This window comes from Melospiza georgiana, chromosome 3 (genome assembly GCF_028018845.1).
Source record: "Melospiza georgiana isolate bMelGeo1 chromosome 3, bMelGeo1.pri, whole genome shotgun sequence".
NCBI classification, from domain to species: Eukaryota; Metazoa; Chordata; class Aves; order Passeriformes; family Passerellidae; genus Melospiza; species Melospiza georgiana.
Genome location: NC_080432.1, coordinates 1,485,469 through 1,501,262, shown reverse-complemented (window position 1 = coordinate 1,501,262; position 15,794 = coordinate 1,485,469). Strand labels below are relative to the sequence as shown.

The 15,794-nt window shown below is 52.9% G+C and overlaps 1 protein-coding gene across 1 annotated transcript; it reads right to left on the bottom strand.

Annotated features, from left to right (window-relative positions):
* Nucleotides 1-4,426: 4,426 nt before the first annotated feature.
* On the bottom strand, nt 4,427-14,563 carry PBK (PDZ binding kinase). Its single transcript, XM_058020312.1, has 7 exons — nt 14,500-14,563; nt 11,640-11,730; nt 10,551-10,693; nt 8,594-8,763; nt 7,306-7,435; nt 5,485-5,661; nt 4,427-4,687 (listed from the first exon to the last, which is right to left on the bottom strand). Exons 1-7 carry the CDS (start codon nt 14,546-14,548, stop codon nt 4,449-4,451), a joined length of 999 nt encoding a protein of 332 aa, XP_057876295.1. The 5' UTR covers nt 14,549-14,563; the 3' UTR covers nt 4,427-4,448.
* Nucleotides 14,564-15,794: the final 1,231 nt, after the last annotated feature.

The following is a 15,794-nucleotide window of genomic DNA, read 5'->3' as shown; positions in this document are numbered from 1 at the left end:
TTGGGAATTCTCATTTCCCTTTGGGATCCTTCATTCCTTTGGAATCCCTGATTCCTTTGGGAATTCTCCTTTCCCTTGGGAATCCCTGATCCCTTTGGGAATTCCCTTCCCTTTTGGGATCCCTGATTCCCTTGGGAATTCTCCTTTCCTTTGGGAATTCTTACCCTTGGGAATCCCTGATTCCTTTGGGATCCCTCATTCCCTTGGGAATGTTAATTTCCCTTTGGGATCCTTCATTCCTTTGGGATCCCTCATTCCCTTGGGAATTCTCCTTTCCTTTGGGAATTCCCTTTCCCTTGGGAATCCCTGATCCCTTTAGGAATTCCCTTTCCTTTTGGGATCCCTGATTCCCTTGGGAATTCTCATTTTCTTTTGGGATCCTTCTTTCCTTTGGAATCCCTGATTCCCTTGGGAATTCTCCTTTCCTTTGGGAATTCTTTCCCTTGGGAATCCCTGATTCCTTTGGGATCCCTCATTCCCTTGGGAATTCTTTCCCTTGAGATCCCTGATTCCTTTGGGAATTCCCTTTCCCTTTGGGATCCCTCATTCCCTTGGGAATCTCCCTGGGGGTCCCTCCCCTCCCTTCCTGCCCAGCTGCTGCTGAATTCCACTGGAAATCCTGGAATTCTCCAGGATCCCCCCAAATTCCTGCCTTTTTCCCGAGTGTTTTTTGGTGGATTTAAGTTAATTGGGGTCGGGGCTTCGTTAATGGGAATTGGCTTTTCCTGATGCCTTGGAACTGGGAATTCCAGGCGTTTGTTGGAATGTTCCAAGGTTTTGTGAAGATATTCCATAAATTTCTGTCAACAATCCAAGCTTTTGTGAAGATATTCCATAAATTCCTGACAATATTCCAAGGTTTTACCACGATAACCCATAAATTTCTGTCAATATTCCAAGATTTTGTGAAGACATCCCAAAAATTTCTGTCAGTATTCCAAGGCTTTCCAGGGTGTTGTGGGAATATTCCAAGGTTTTCTGAGGATATTCCATAAATTTCTGTCAATATTCCAAGTTTTTCTGATGCTGTTCCATTGTTTTCTGTCAATATTCCAAAGTTTTCTGATGTTATTCCATAAATTCCTGAAAATACTCCTAAGTTTTCTGTTATTTCATTTTTATGGAAATATTCCAGGTTTTTTGAGGATATTCCAAGGTTTTATGGGAATATTCCCGGTTTTTGAGGATAATCAAAGGTTTTATGGGAATATTCCAGGTTTTTTTGGGAATTTTTGGGGTTTTTATGGAAATATTCTGGGGTTTTTTTGGGAATTTTCCCCCCTCAGAGCACCCAAATCCCATCCAGGCTCCCTCCACTCTGGAAAAGCCAAATCCCAAGGAAAAATCCAGCAATTCCAGAGAGAGGAAGAAATTTATTTATTTGAAACATTCCTGAGGGAAAACTGGGGAAAATGCAACTCAAAATAAGGGAAAAATCCAGGGGGAAAACTCGGGAAATTCCAGCCGGAAAATGAGGGAAAATCCAGGAAAAAAACTTGGGAAAATCCAAACCCCAAAAAGAGGGAATTCCGGCCCAAAAAAAGAGGGAAAATCTGACCTAAAAAAGGGAGAACCCAACTTAAAAAGGGGGACAACCCAATTTAAAAAATGAGGGAAATTCCAACCTAAACTTGGGAATTCCAGCCCAAAAAAGAGGGAAAATCCAACTGAAAAAAGACGGGAAAATCCAACCTAAAAGAGGGAAAAATCCAGTGCAAAAAAGCTTGGGAAAATCCAAATTCCAAAGAATGGGAAAATGAGGGAAATCCAGCCTAAAAATGAGGGAAAATCCAACTAAAACAGGAGTGAAAATCTGACCTAAAAGAGAGAAATTCCAGCCCAAAAAGGAGGGAAAATCCAACCTTAAAAACTTGGGAAAATCCAAACCTGAAACTTGGGAAATCCAACCCCAAATCTGGGAGATTACAACCTGAAAACTTGGGAAAATCTGACCCAAAAAAGAGGGAAAATCCAAACCCCAAAGAGTGGGAAAATGAGGGAAAACCCAGCCCAAAAAAAGAGGGAAAATCTGACCTAGAAAAGGGAGAATCCAACCTAAAAGGAGGTAAAACCCAATTTTAAAAATGAGGGAAATTCCAGCCTGAAAGATGGAAAATCCAAACCTCAAAGAGAAGGGGAAATTGGGAAATTCAACCAAAAATGAGGGAAAATCCAACCCAAACTTGGGAATTCCAGCCCAAAAAAAGAGGGAAAATCCAACTGAAAAAAGTGGGAAAAACTGACCTAGAACAGGGGAAAATCCAGCAAAAAGCTTGGGAAAATCCAAACTCCAAAAAGAGGGAAAATCCAACCCCAAACCTGGGAGAATCCACCCTGAAAACTTGGGAAAATCTGACCCAAAAAAGAGGGAAAATCCAAACCCCAAAGGGTGGGAAATTCAACCTAAAAATAGGGAAAAGTCCAATTAAAATAGGGGGGAAAAGTCTAATTAAAATAGGGGGGAAAATCCAATGGCAAAACTTGGGAAATTCCAGCCCAAAAAAAAGGGAAAATCCAACACCAAACCTGAGGAAATCCAACCTGAAAACTTGGGAAAATCTGACCCAAAAAAGAGGGAAAATCCAAACCCAGAGTGGGAAAATCTAACTGGAAAAGGAGGGAAAAGTTGACCTAAAAGAGGGAAACTCCGACAAGAAAGGAAATCCGGGAATGTCAGAATTCTGGAATTCCAGGAGTTTCAGGCCCTGGAATTCAAGGAATGTCAGGAATCACATCCTGCTGGAATTCCAGGAATGCCAGGGCTCTGGAATTCCAGGAATGCCAGGCTCCAGAGCCACATCTTGGAAATCTGGGAATATCAGGCTCTGGAAAAGTGGGATTGTCAGGTTCTGGAATCCTGGGAATGCCGGGCTCTGGAACCTCAGGAATCCCAGCTCTGTTATCCCAGGCTCGCAGGGCTCTGGAATTCTGAGAATTCCAGCTTCGTTATCCTGGGAATTCCAGCTCCATAATCCCAGCCATTCCAGCTCCATTATCCTGGGAATTCTAGCTCCATAATCCCAGCAATTTCAATTCTATAATCCCAGCAATTCCAGCTCCATATTCCCAGGAATTCCAGCTCCATTATCCCAGGAATTCCAGCTCCATAATCCCAGCAATCCCAACTCTATAATCCCAGCAATTCCAGCTCCATTATCCCAGGAATTCCAGCTCCATAATCCCAGTCTCTCAGGGCTGTGGAATTCCTTCTCCATTATCCCAGGCTCTCAAGGCTCTGGAATTCTGGGCTCTGTAATCCCAGGAATTCCCACTCCGTTATCGCAGAATTCCAGCTCTGTCATTCCAGAATTCCATCTCTGTTACCCACTCAGTCATCCCGGTCTTTCAGGGCTCCATTGTCCTGGAATTCCCACCCTGTTATCCCAGAATTCCCGCCCCTGTTATCCCAGAATTCCCGCTCTGTTATCCCAGAATTCCCGCTCTGTTATCCAGGTCTCTCAGGGCTCTGTTATCCCAGAATTTCCACTCCGCAGTCCCAGAGTTCCTGCTCCCTTATCCCAGTGCCTTAGGGCTGTGTTGTCCCAGAATTCCTGCTCCATCGTTGGTTATCCCGGCATTCCCGCTCTCCCCTCAGGGCTCTGTTATCCCGTCATTCCCGCTGTGTTATCCCTCATCATTCCCGCTCTCCCGGCCATTCCCGCTCCGTTATCCCGTCATTCCCGCAGTTATCCTGACATTCCCGAGCTCTCCCCCATCCCTCATTCCCGCTCTCCCAGCATTCCTGCTCTCCCTCATAATTCCTGAGCTGTCCCGCATCCCTCATTCCCGCTCGGTTATCCCAGCTACTCCCGCTGTCCCTCAGGGCTGTGTTATCCCGTCATTCCCCCTCCGTTATCCCATCATTCCCGAGCTGTCCCTCAGCATTCCCGAGCTGTCCCCTGCCCCTCATTCCCACTCTCCGGGCATTATTCCCGTTATCCCATCCCTCATTCCCGCTCTCCCGTTCCCGGCATTCCCGCAGCTGCAGCAGCGCAGGGACGACGGCGGCCGCCGGGGGGCGCCGCGGGCGGGGCATGCGCAGAACAGCTCCCGCACGGGCCGCTGTGAGGGCATTCCCGCTCTGTTATCCCATCCCTCATCATTCCCGCTGTGTTATCCCGGCTATCCCCGCTATCCCCCATCATTCCTGCTCTGTTATCCCTCATTCCATCCTCATCCCGCCATTCCCGCTCTCTCCCCGGCTGCTGTTCCTGTTCCCGCAGCCGCAGCAGCGCAGTGACGATGGTGGTCGCCAAGGGGCGCCGCGGGCCGCGCATGCGCAGAAGAGCTCCCGCACGGGCCACTGCGAGGGCATTCCCGCTCTGTTATCCCATCCCTCACTCCCGCTGTCCCCCACCCCTCATTCCCGCAGTGTTATCCCGGCTATCCCCGCTGTCCCTCATCATTCCCACCCCATCATCCCGGCATTATTCCCGTTGTCCCGCCCCTCATTCCCGCTCTCCCCCCGGCTGTTCCCGTTCCTGGCATTCCCGCAGCTGCAGCAGCGCAGTGACGATGGTGGCCGCCGGGGGGCGCCGCGGCGGCTCGCGGGCGGTGCATGCGCAGAAGAGCTCCCGCACGGGCCGCTGTGAGGGCTCCTGCGCCGCCTCCGCGGGCAGCGGCGGCCGCGACCCCAGCGCGGCCTGGTACGCGGCCTCGTCCAGGGAATCCTCCGAGCACGAATCCTCTGGGATAACGGGAGGGAGGGATGGAGGGAGGGAGAGAGAGAGCAGCTGTTGGGAGCGGATCCCGGAAATCCCGGCCCCATCCCAGCCCGCCGCTTCCTGATGCTCCCGGGGATCCTCTGGGAATTCCAGCCCAGCCTCTCCACACCCTCCCAGACAGGAATTCCTCCCAAAAACCCCAAAATTACAAAAACCCCAAGATCCCAAAACCTCAAGATCCCAAACTCCCAAAACACCAAGATCCCAAAATCCCAACCCTCTGGGATGCCGGGAGCCCGGCGGCGCTTCCTGATCTTCCCAGGGTGATCCAGAGCTTTCCTTGGACACTAACAGGGATCCTCTGAGAATTCCAGCCCTCCACACCCTCCCAGACAGGAACTCCTTCCCAAAGTCCCAAAATCATGAAATCCTAAAACCCCAAGATCCCAATATCCCAACCCTCTGGAATGCCAGGAGGGAGCGGCTGTCTGCAGTGGATCCCAGGAATCCCAGTCCTGATCCCAGTCTAGTGCTTCCTGATGTACCCAGGGTGATCCCGAGATCACCAGGGATCCTCTGGGAATTCCAGCCCAGCCAGGAATTCCTTCCCGAGATCCCACAATCCCAAGATCCCCTTTCCCAGTGGGAATCCCATCCCATCCCATCCCATCCCATCCCATCCCATCCCATTCCCCTTTCCCCAAATCCCGGAGCCCCTTTCCCACCCGAGCACTCCCCGGATCCCTTCCCTGCGCCCGTTCCCTCTCTGTAATTCCCGTAATTCCCGTTATTCCCGGCATTCCTGTTGTGTTCCCGGTACCGTCGGATCCGTCGTCGCGGAGCGGGGGCAGGTGGGGCACGTTCAGGGCCAGCATCTCCCAGAGCGTGAGGCCGAAGGCGAAGATGTCGGCGCGGTCCGAGATGGTCCCGCCCGGCTCCAGTGCCTCGGGCGGCGACCACGGCTCCGTGCCCACGTAGCACAGGGAGGGGTCGCTCACTGTGGAGGGAAAAACGGGAATAAATCGGGAATAACGGGATCAATGGGGTATGGGGCTCCGTGCCCACGTAGCACAGGGAGGGGTCGCTCACTGTGGAGGGAAAAACGGGAATAAATCAGAAATAACGGGATCTATGGGATCAATGGGGCTCCGTGCCCATGTAGCAAAGGGAGGGGTCACTCACTGCAACAGGGATAACGGGAATAACTCAGGAATAACGGGATCAATGGGATATGGGGTTCCGTGCCCACGTAGCACAGGGACGGGTCACTGACTGCCAAGGGAAAAATGGGATATTGAGATCAATGGGATCAACAGGATCAACGGGATCAGTGGGCTATGGAGCTCCATGCCCACGTAGCACAGGGACAGATCGCTCACTGTGGAGGGAATTACGGGAATAAATCGGGAATAACAGAATCTATGGGATCAATGGAGCTCCGTGCCCACGTAGCCCAGGGATGGGTCACTCACTGCCGAGAGAAAAACGGGAATAAATCGGGGATAACGGGATCAATGGGATATGGGGTTCCATGCCCACGTAGCACAGGCACGGATCGCTCACTGCAGCAGGAAAAACTGGAATAAATCGGGAATAACGGGATCAATGGGATAACTGGATCAACGGGATCAATGGGATCAAATGGGCTCCGTGCCCACGTAGCACAGGGACAGGTCACTCACTGTGGAGGAAAAAACAGGAACGTATTGGGAATAACGTGATCAATGGGGCTCCGTGCCCATGTAGCAAGGGATGGGTCGCTCACTGCAGCGGGAAAAACGGGATATTGGGATCAATGGGATCAACGGGATATTGGGATCAATGGGATATGGGGCTCCGTGCCCACGTAGCACAGGGAAAGGTTGCTCACTGCAGCAGGAAAAACGGGATATTGGGATCAATGGGATATTGAGATCGGGATTGCCCACGTAGCACAGGGACGGGTCTCTCACTGCACAGGGATAACAGGGACAAATCAGGACCAATGGGATATCAGGATTGGGAATGGGATTGGGAATAGGATCAAAGGGACATAGGGAAGGGGATTGGGAATGTGATCAGGATCGCTCACTGCCGACGGAGCGGAGGGAACAAATCGGGAATGATGGGATCAAAGGGATATTGGGATCGGGATATTGGGAATGGGATTGCTCACTGCAGCGGCAGCAGAGGGATAGCGGGATAATGGGATCAAAGGGATTTTGGGATGGGGATATTGGGAATGGGATTGCTCACTGCAGCAGCAGCAGAGGGATAGCGGGATAATGGGATCAAAGGGGTATTGGGATCGGGATATTGGGAATGGGATTGCTCACTGCAGCGGCAGCAGAGGGATAGCGGGATAATGGGATCAAAGGGATATTGGGATCGGGATATTGGGACCGAGGTTGCTCACTGCAGCGGCAGCAGAGGGATAGCGGGATAATGGGATCAAAGGGGTATTGGGATTGGGAGTGGGAATGGGATCGCTCACGGCAGCGGGATAACGGGATATCGGGAACAGGATTGGGAAGGGGATCACTCACTGCCACAGGATCCAGGGATCAAAGGGATGCTGGGAATGGGATCCATGGGATGGGAGTCCCACACTCCATACCAGTTTACGGGGATCCCCCATTCCCGGGCATTCCCGGGTTCCCACCTGTCAGGTTCTCATCCAGGGGCAGGGAGACGCCGACGTCGCAGATCTTGACGGTCTCGAAGGCGCCGCGGACGACGACGTTGGGGGATTTGATGTCGCCGTGGAGCAGCCGCTGCTCCGTGTGCAGGTACTGCGGGAAAGCCCGGGAATGCCGGGAATTCAGATCAAGGACAAATCCCGGATCCGGCCTCAAAACCTCGGGGGTGACTTGGAATCCGTGGATTGGGGGATCTCATGGATCAGCCCAATCCTGCAGCCGCTCCTTGGGCGGAGGATTCTCTGGGAATTCCAGCCCAACTGGGAATTCCTTTCCAACATCCCAAAATCCCGACCCTCTGGCCATGGTGGGAGCCATTCCCTGTGCTGCCATTCCAGGCCCTTTTCCCAAATCCCCCTCCAGCTCTCCTGGGTTGGATCCAGCCCCATCTCAATTCCTCCTTGAGAAGGAATTTCAGGATCCAGGGGCTTCCCTGGGAATTCAGGACTCCAGGAATGGTCTCCCTTCCCTTTTCCATCCCCGAATTCCACAAAAATCCCTCAGGATGGATCCTGAGTGTCCTTGATCCCAGAATGGTTTGGGATGGGATCCATGGACCTTCAATCCCATCCCATCCCATCCCATCCCATCCCATCCCATCCCATCCCATCCCATCCCATCCCATCCCATTCCAACCTCAATTCCAGGCCACTCCAACCTTTCCTTGGACTCTCCCAGGGATTCTCTGGGAATTCCAGCCCAGCCAGGAATTCCTTCCCAAATCCCACCCCAAGCTCCTCTTTCCTAGGAATTCCCTCTATTCCCAGCTCTCCCAGCCTGACATTGGATCCATCCCCGTGCTGATTCCTCCCTGAGAAGGAATTTCGGGATCCAGGGTCTTCACTGGGAATTCAGGACTCCAGGAAGGGTCTCCCTTCCCTTTTCCAACCCCGAATTCCATAAAAATCCCTCAGGATGGATCCTAAGCATCCTTGATGCCACAATCATGGAATGGTTTGGGATGGGACCTTCAATCCCATCCCATTCCAACCCCAATCCCAGGCCGCTCCAGCCTTTCCTTGGACACTGCCAGGGATTCTTTGGGAATTCCAGCCCAGCCAGGAAATCCCTTCCAAGATCCCACCCATCCCCATCCCTATCCCAGCATCTAGAAAGCCCCTCTGGCTCCCTTTTATCCCAGATTTTCAGGATTTCCTTGGAATCTCAGAATCTTCTCGGAATCCCATGACTTTCCCAGAATTCCCAGGGTTTCCCCAGAATTCCGGGATTTCCCTGGGATTTTCCCGGTACCTGGAGGCCCCTGGCCATGCTGAGGGCCACGTGCAGGATGGTGTTTGCCGGGAACATTCCCAGGCCCTGCTCCCGGCGCTCCTCGATGAGGTCGTTCAGGGATTTCTCCCCCCCGAATTCCATGGCCAGGCAGAGGCTCCCGTCCGGAGCCTTCGTCAGCGCCCGGTACCCTGGAATGGGATCCATGGGATCACTGGGAATGGGATGGGATCACTGGGAATGGGAATGGGAGCCATGGGATCACTGGGAATGGGATTCATGGGAATGGGAATGGGATCCGTGGGAATGGGATCCATGGGAATGGGATCCATGGGATCCCTGGGAATGGGATCCATAGGATCCATGGGAATGGGAGCCATGGGATCCGTGGGAATGGGATCCATGGGAATGGGATGGGATCCATGGGATCACTGGGAATGGGAACCTTGAGATCCGTGGGATCCATGTGAATGGGAGCCACGGGAATGGGATGATATCCGTGGGATAGGAACCCCACATTCCCAGGAACCCCACATTCCTGGGAGTCCCATCCCCATGAGAATCGAGATGGGATCCATTGGAATGAGAATGGGATCCATGGGAATGGGATCCATGAGAATGGGAATGGTAGCCGTGGGAATGGGATCCATGGGATCCGTGGGAGTGGGAATGGAAATGGCAATGGGATGGGATTTGTGGGAATGGGATTTCTGGGAATGGGAGCCATGAGAATGGGAATGGAATTGTGGGAATGGCAATGGGATTGGATCCATGGGAATGGGATCTGTGGGAATGGGAGCTGTAGGAATGGGAATGGGGATGGGATCCATTGGAGTGGGAATGGGATTCATGGGAATCGGAGCTGTGGGATCCATGGGAATGGGATTAATGGGAATGGGATCCGTGAGAATGGGATGGGAATGGGGATGGCAACGGGAATGGGGGAGCAGCCACAATCATGGAATATTCCGGATGGGATTAATGGATTTCAGTCCCATCCCAGTCCAAACCTGAGCCCTCCCTTGATCCCAGGGAGCTCCAAATCCATCCTTGGACACTCCCAGGGATCCGGGGCCAGCCCCAGCTTCCCTGGGAATTCCAGAGGCACTGGGAGGTCTGGAATTTCCCAATCCCAGATCCCCCTCATCTCCCCCTCTATTCCCATGGATCCAACCCCTCCATTCCCATGCATCCATCCCCTCATTGCCACAAATCCAGCCCACCCATTCCCAACAAATCCAACCTCTCCATTCCCACAGATCCACCCCCTCCATTCCCAATGTACCCAACCCCATTCCCAAGAGATCCAACCCTTCATTTCCAATGGATCCATCCCTCCATTCCCACAGATCCAACCAAATTCCCAACAAATCCAATTCCATTCCCAACAGATCAAACCCCATTCCCAATAGATCCAATACCTCCATTCCCAACAGATCCATCCCTCCATTCCCATGGATCCTTCCCCTCCATTCCCAATGTACTCAACCCCATTCCCATGGATCCATCTCTCCATTCCCAATGTATCCAACTCCTTCATTCCCATGGATTTATCCCTCCATTCCCATCAAATCCAACACCTCCATTCCCAATGGATCCAACCCTCCATTCCCCACGGTTCCAACCCCTCCATTCCCATGGATCCAACCCAATTCCCATGGATCCATCCACATTCCCATGGATCCAACACCTCCATTCCAAACAAATCCAACTTCTCCATTCCCATGGATCCATCCCCACTCCTATTGATCCAACCACTTTCCCATCAAATCCAACCCCTCCATTCCCAACAGATCCATCCTCATTCCCATCAAATCCAACCCCTCCATTCCCATGGATCCAAGCCCATTCCCAATGTACCCCACCCCGTTCCCATCAAATCCAACCCCTCCATTCCCATGGATCCAACCCCATTCCCAATGTAGCCAACCCCTCCATTCCCATGGGATCGGGCCCCTCCGTTCCCGGGAGCGCGCACCGACGATGTTGGGGTGCCGCAGGTTCCGCAGGGTCCGCGCCTCCTCCCGCAGTCTCCGCTGGAAGAGGCTGCGCTGGCTCCGCGAGCAGCCGGCGTTGATCTTCTTCACGGCCCACGGGGAGCGCGGCAGCCCCCGCGGGGACCTGCCCGGGAAAAACGCCGGAATTCCCACGGAATTCCCAACGGGAAAGGGATGCGATCCGCCCGCCGCGGGACGGGAATGCTGCGAATTTCTCCGGGGAATTTTCGGGGAAAGGGAATTTTTATCCAATCCCGTTTGCAGGTGGGGTTGGTGGAGGGAAGGAGTGGAGCCCAAATCCCTGGAATTCCAGCCGGGACAGGGTTATCCCGAAATAATGGAGTCTAAACCCCTGGAATTCCAGCGGGGAATGGGTTAACCTGAAATAATGGAGCCCAAATCCCTGGAATTCCAGCCGGGACAGGGTTATCCTGAAATAATGGAGTCTAAACCCCTAGAATTCCAGCTGGGAATGGGTTAACCTGAAATAATGGCGCCCAAATCCCTGGAATTCCAGCTGGGAATGGGATATCCCAAAATAATGGAGCCCAATATCTAGCAATTCTCAGGAATGGAGCCCAAATCCTGGAATTCGCAAGAATGGAGCCCAAATCCCTGGAATTCAAGCTGGGAAAGTGTTATCCAAAAATAATCAAGCCCAAAATCTCAGAATTGCAGCTGGGAAAGGGTTATCCCAGAATGATGGAACCCCGAATCCCTGGAATTCCAGCCAAGATTTATCCCAGGAATGGCCCCAAATCCCTGAATTCCATCCACGGAAAGACCAATGGGGTTACCCCAAATAATGGAGCCCAAATCCCGGATTTATAACTGGGCAAGGTTATCCCAAAATAATGGAGCCCAAAATCCTGAAATTACAGCTGGGAAAGGGTTATCCCAAAATAATGGATATCAAATTCCACAATTCCAGCCGGGGCAGGGTTATCCCAAAACTCTGTGTTCCTTCCCTGCTCCACAATTCCCAAATCCCTCCCTTGGCTCCGTATCCACGGGGAGGAAAACTGGGATAATCTCCGGGATTTCCTGGGATTCGCGAGGCCATTCCCAACCTTTTCATCAGGTAGACGCTGACTCCGGTGCCGAATCCCAACTTCTGCATGAAGGGAGAGGCCGGGATGGTCACGGACACGGGGCCGGGCTCTGCGGGGAGAATTCCCGGTGATCCCATGGACAATCCCGCTGGGATCGGGACCTGCTGATCCCATGGACAATCCCACTGGCATCGGGATCTGCTGATCCTACAGGAAAATCCAACTGGGAATGGGATCTGCTGACCCCATGGGAAACCCCTCTGGGGTCGGGATCTGCTGATGCCATGGACAATCCCGCTGGGATCCACTGAAAGTGGAAAATCCCACTGGGTTTGGGATCTGCTGATCCTACAGGAAAATCCAACTGGGAATGGGATCTGCTGACCCCATGGGAAACCCCTCTGGGATCGGGACCTGCTGATCCCATGGACAATCCCACTGGCATTGGGATCTGCTGATCCTACAGGAAAATCCCACTGGGATTGGGATCTGCTGATCTCATGAGAAATCTCACTGGGATCTGGATCTGCTGGTCCTACAGGAAAATCCAACTGGGAACGGGATCTGCTGATCCCAGGGGAAATCCTGGATCTGCTCCTCAGGAATCACCCACAAGATGGGAGGGAACGGCCTCAAACTTCCTGGGAAAGTTCAGTTGGATTTTGGGAACAGATCCTGTCTGGAATTCTCAGCCCTGGAGTCCCCATTCCCTGCAGGATTTACATCCCAGGGGATTTCAGGGTTGCGGATCCTTGGCAGAACTGGGAATGGTCAGAATTCCCAGCCCAAAATATTCCACGATTCCCACGGGATGCTCTGAACTTGTTCCTGACCCAGATTTTTAGGAAAGCTCCTTCCAACCCCCACAATGTTTTCCCAAATTTTGCCTCCGTTCCCTGGAGGGGTTTGTTCCCTAAAAAACGGAGATCCCGCAGATCCAGCCCCAATTCCAGAGGGGAATTCTGGGCAGCACAAAAAGGAGCTGGGATAGGAACGGGAAATGGGGATGGGAATGGAAAACAGGAATGGGAACAGGAATGGGAAATGGGGATGGAAATTGGAATGGGAACGGGGACAGGAAATGGATATGGGAAAACAGGGATGGGAATGCGGATCAGAAATGGGAAACGGGAATGGGAACGAGGATTGGAACGGGAATGGGAAACAGGAATGAGAAATGGAGATGGAAAACGGGGATGGGAAATGGGAATGGGAATGGGAAACAGGGATTGGATCTGGGATGGGAATGGGAACAGGGATGGGGACGGGGATGGGAAATGGGGATTGAAAACCAATCCCAGCTGATCCCAGGGATTTCCCACCTGGATGTGCTCAGGAATAAAACTGGGAGGATGAGGAGGAGGAGGAGGGATGGGGAGGGACGGGCAGAGTTTTCCCGGGAATCTGCGGGATTGTCCCAGGAAAGGTCAGACAGGGCTTGGAGCAGCCTCTGGAATTCATCCCAGGGATCCTTCCAAGGCCTTGGATTTGGGATGAGGGCGTTCCCTGGAACAGCCCCTGGGGTCTGGCAATCCCTTTGGGAACATCCCAAACCCTTCGGGAACATCCCAACCCCTTTGGGAGCATTCCAGTGGCTTTGGGAATATTCTCACCCCTTTGGGAACATCCCGATCCCTTTGGAAATATCCCAATCCCTTTGGGATGATCCCCATTCCTTTGGGACCATCTCGATCCCTCTGGGAACATCCTGATCCCTTTGGGAATGTTCCCATCCCCTTTGGGACCATCCTGATCCCTTTGGGAATGTTCCCATCCCCTTGGGACCATCCTTATCCTTTTGGGAACATCCCGATCCCTTTGGGATCATTCCAGGATCAAACATCCCAATCCCTTAGGAAATATCCCATCCCTCTGGGAACATCCCGATCCCTTTGAGAACATCCCCATCCTTTTGGGAACACTCTCATCCCCTTGGGAACATCCTGATTCCTTTGGGATCATCCTGATCCCTTCAGAAACATTCCAACACCTTTGGGAGCATCCCCATCCCTCTGGGACCATCCCGATCCTTTGAGAATATTCCCATCGCCTTGGGAACATCCCAGTTCCTTTGGGAATATTTCCATCGCCTTGGGAACATCCCAGTTCCTTTGGGAATATTCCCATCGCCTTGGGATAATTGCAGGATCAAACATCACGATCCCCTTGGGACCATCCCAATCCCTTTGGGATCATTCCAGGATCAAACGTCCTGACCCCTCTGGAAATATCCCATCCCTTTGGGAACATCCTGATCCCTTTCGGAACATCCCAACCCCTTTGGGAACATCCCCATTCCTTTGGGACCATCTCAATCCCTCTGGGCACATCCTGACCCCTTTGGGACCATCCCAGCCCCTTTTGGGAACATCCCCATCCCTCTGGGAATGTTCCCACCCCTTTGGGACCATCCTGACCCCTTCGGGAACATTCCAGGATCAAACATCCCAATCCCTTTGGGAACATTCCACCCCTTTGGGACCATCCCAGTGATCCTTCGGGAACATCCCCATCCCCCTGGGAACATTCCAGGATCAAACATCCCGATCCCTTTGGGACCATTCCCATCCCCCTGGGAACATCCCAATCCCTCTGGGAACATCCCAATTTCTCTGGGAACATCCTGACCCCTGTGGGACCATCCCGATCCCTTCAGGACCATCCCGATCCCTTTGGGGCCATCCTGACCCCTCTGGGACCATCCCGATCCCTTTGGGATCATTCCGGGATCAAACATCCCGACCCCTCTGGGACCATCCACATCCTTCTGGGACCATCCCAATCCCTCTGGGATCATTCCGGGATCAAACATCCTGATCCCTTCGGGACCATCCCGACCCCTCTGGGATCACCCCAGGCCATTCCCGCTGTTCCTCACCGGCTTTGTCCCGGCGTGCCGAGGGCGTCGGGGACTGGAAGGTGTCCATGGAGCCGATCCCAATCCCAATCCCAATCCCGATCCCGATCCTGCGGGACACGAGGGGACGTGAGGGTCCCCAATGGCACTGGGGGGAATTTTGGGAATTGGGGGGAATTTTGGGAATTGAGGGGAATCACAGATTTGGGAATTGGGAAATCCTGAATTTGGGTATTGGTGGGGGGGGGTGGGAGGGGCACATTTGGGAATTGGAGGAAATTTTGGGAAATGGGGATATCCCGGATTTGGGAATTGGGGGGGGTGGATTTGGGAATTGGAGGAAATTCTGAGGACTGGGGGGGGGGCGGGGGCTGGATTTGGAGAAATCCTGGGTTTGGAAATTGGAGAAACCCTGGATTTGGGGATTAGAGAAATGCTGGATTTGGGAACTGGGAAATCCCAGATTTGGGCATTGGCAGGGGCAGATTTGGAAATTGGGGGAAAATTTTGGGAAGCGGGGAAATTTTGGGAATTGGGGAAACCACAAATTTGGGAAATCCTGAATTTAGGAACTAGGGGAGGTCTCGTGTTTGGGAATTGGGGGGAGTTCCAGATTTGGGAATCGGGAAATTCTGGATTTGGGGAAATCCTGTGTTTGGGAATTGGGAAATCCTGGATTTGGGAATGGGGGGGCCCTGGATTTGGGAATTGGGGGAAATTTTGGGAAATGGAGGAGGCTGGGTTTGGGAACTGGTGAGAGCTGGATTTGGGAATTGGAGAAATCCTGGATTTGGGAATTGGGGGAAAATTTTGGGTATTGGGGAAATCCTAGATTTGGGGGGTCCTGGAATTTGGAACTGGAGGGGCTGGATTTGGGAATTGGAGGAAATTTTGTCAATTGCGGAAATCCTGGATTTGGGAATTGTGGGGGGGGGAGGGAGCTGGATTTGGGAATTGGGGGGGGGGGGGGGGCTTCCCAAACTGGGGAATTCGGGAAGTCCCAGATTTGAGAATTGGGAGGATCCCCGAAATCCCGGCCCGGGGAACTGGGATGGTCCCAGGCTGGGGGATCCCAGATTTGGGAATTGTGGCGCGGGGGAGGATCCCAACACAGGGATTGGGATCCAGGGTCGGGAATTGGGAATTGGGGGGGAATCCCAGGATTTTGGGGGGCGATCCCAGCTCCGGGGGCTCCCAGGAAGAGCCGCCGGTCCCACCTCGCTCCGGGGTTCGCTGGCTGCGGCCGCCGAGCCCCGGGAATTCCGGGGTCCTTTTCCCGCTCTCGGTGCCGATCCCCGGGACTTCCCGGATCCTTT

Excerpts from the sequence above, each read along its gene's own strand:
- PBK (XM_058020312.1), bottom strand. The coding sequence starts at position 14,548 with ATGGACACCTTCCAGTCCCCGACGCCCTCGGCACGCCGGGACAAAGCC. Across the intron at positions 11,731-14,499 it reads GGCACGCCGGGACAAAGCCG|AGCCCGGCCCCGTGTCCGTG; the intron begins GTGAGGAACAGC and ends TTCTCCCCGCAG. Across the intron at positions 10,694-11,639 it reads AGCGTCTACCTGATGAAAAG|GTCCCCGCGGGGGCTGCCGC; the intron begins GTTGGGAATGGC and ends TTTCCCGGGCAG.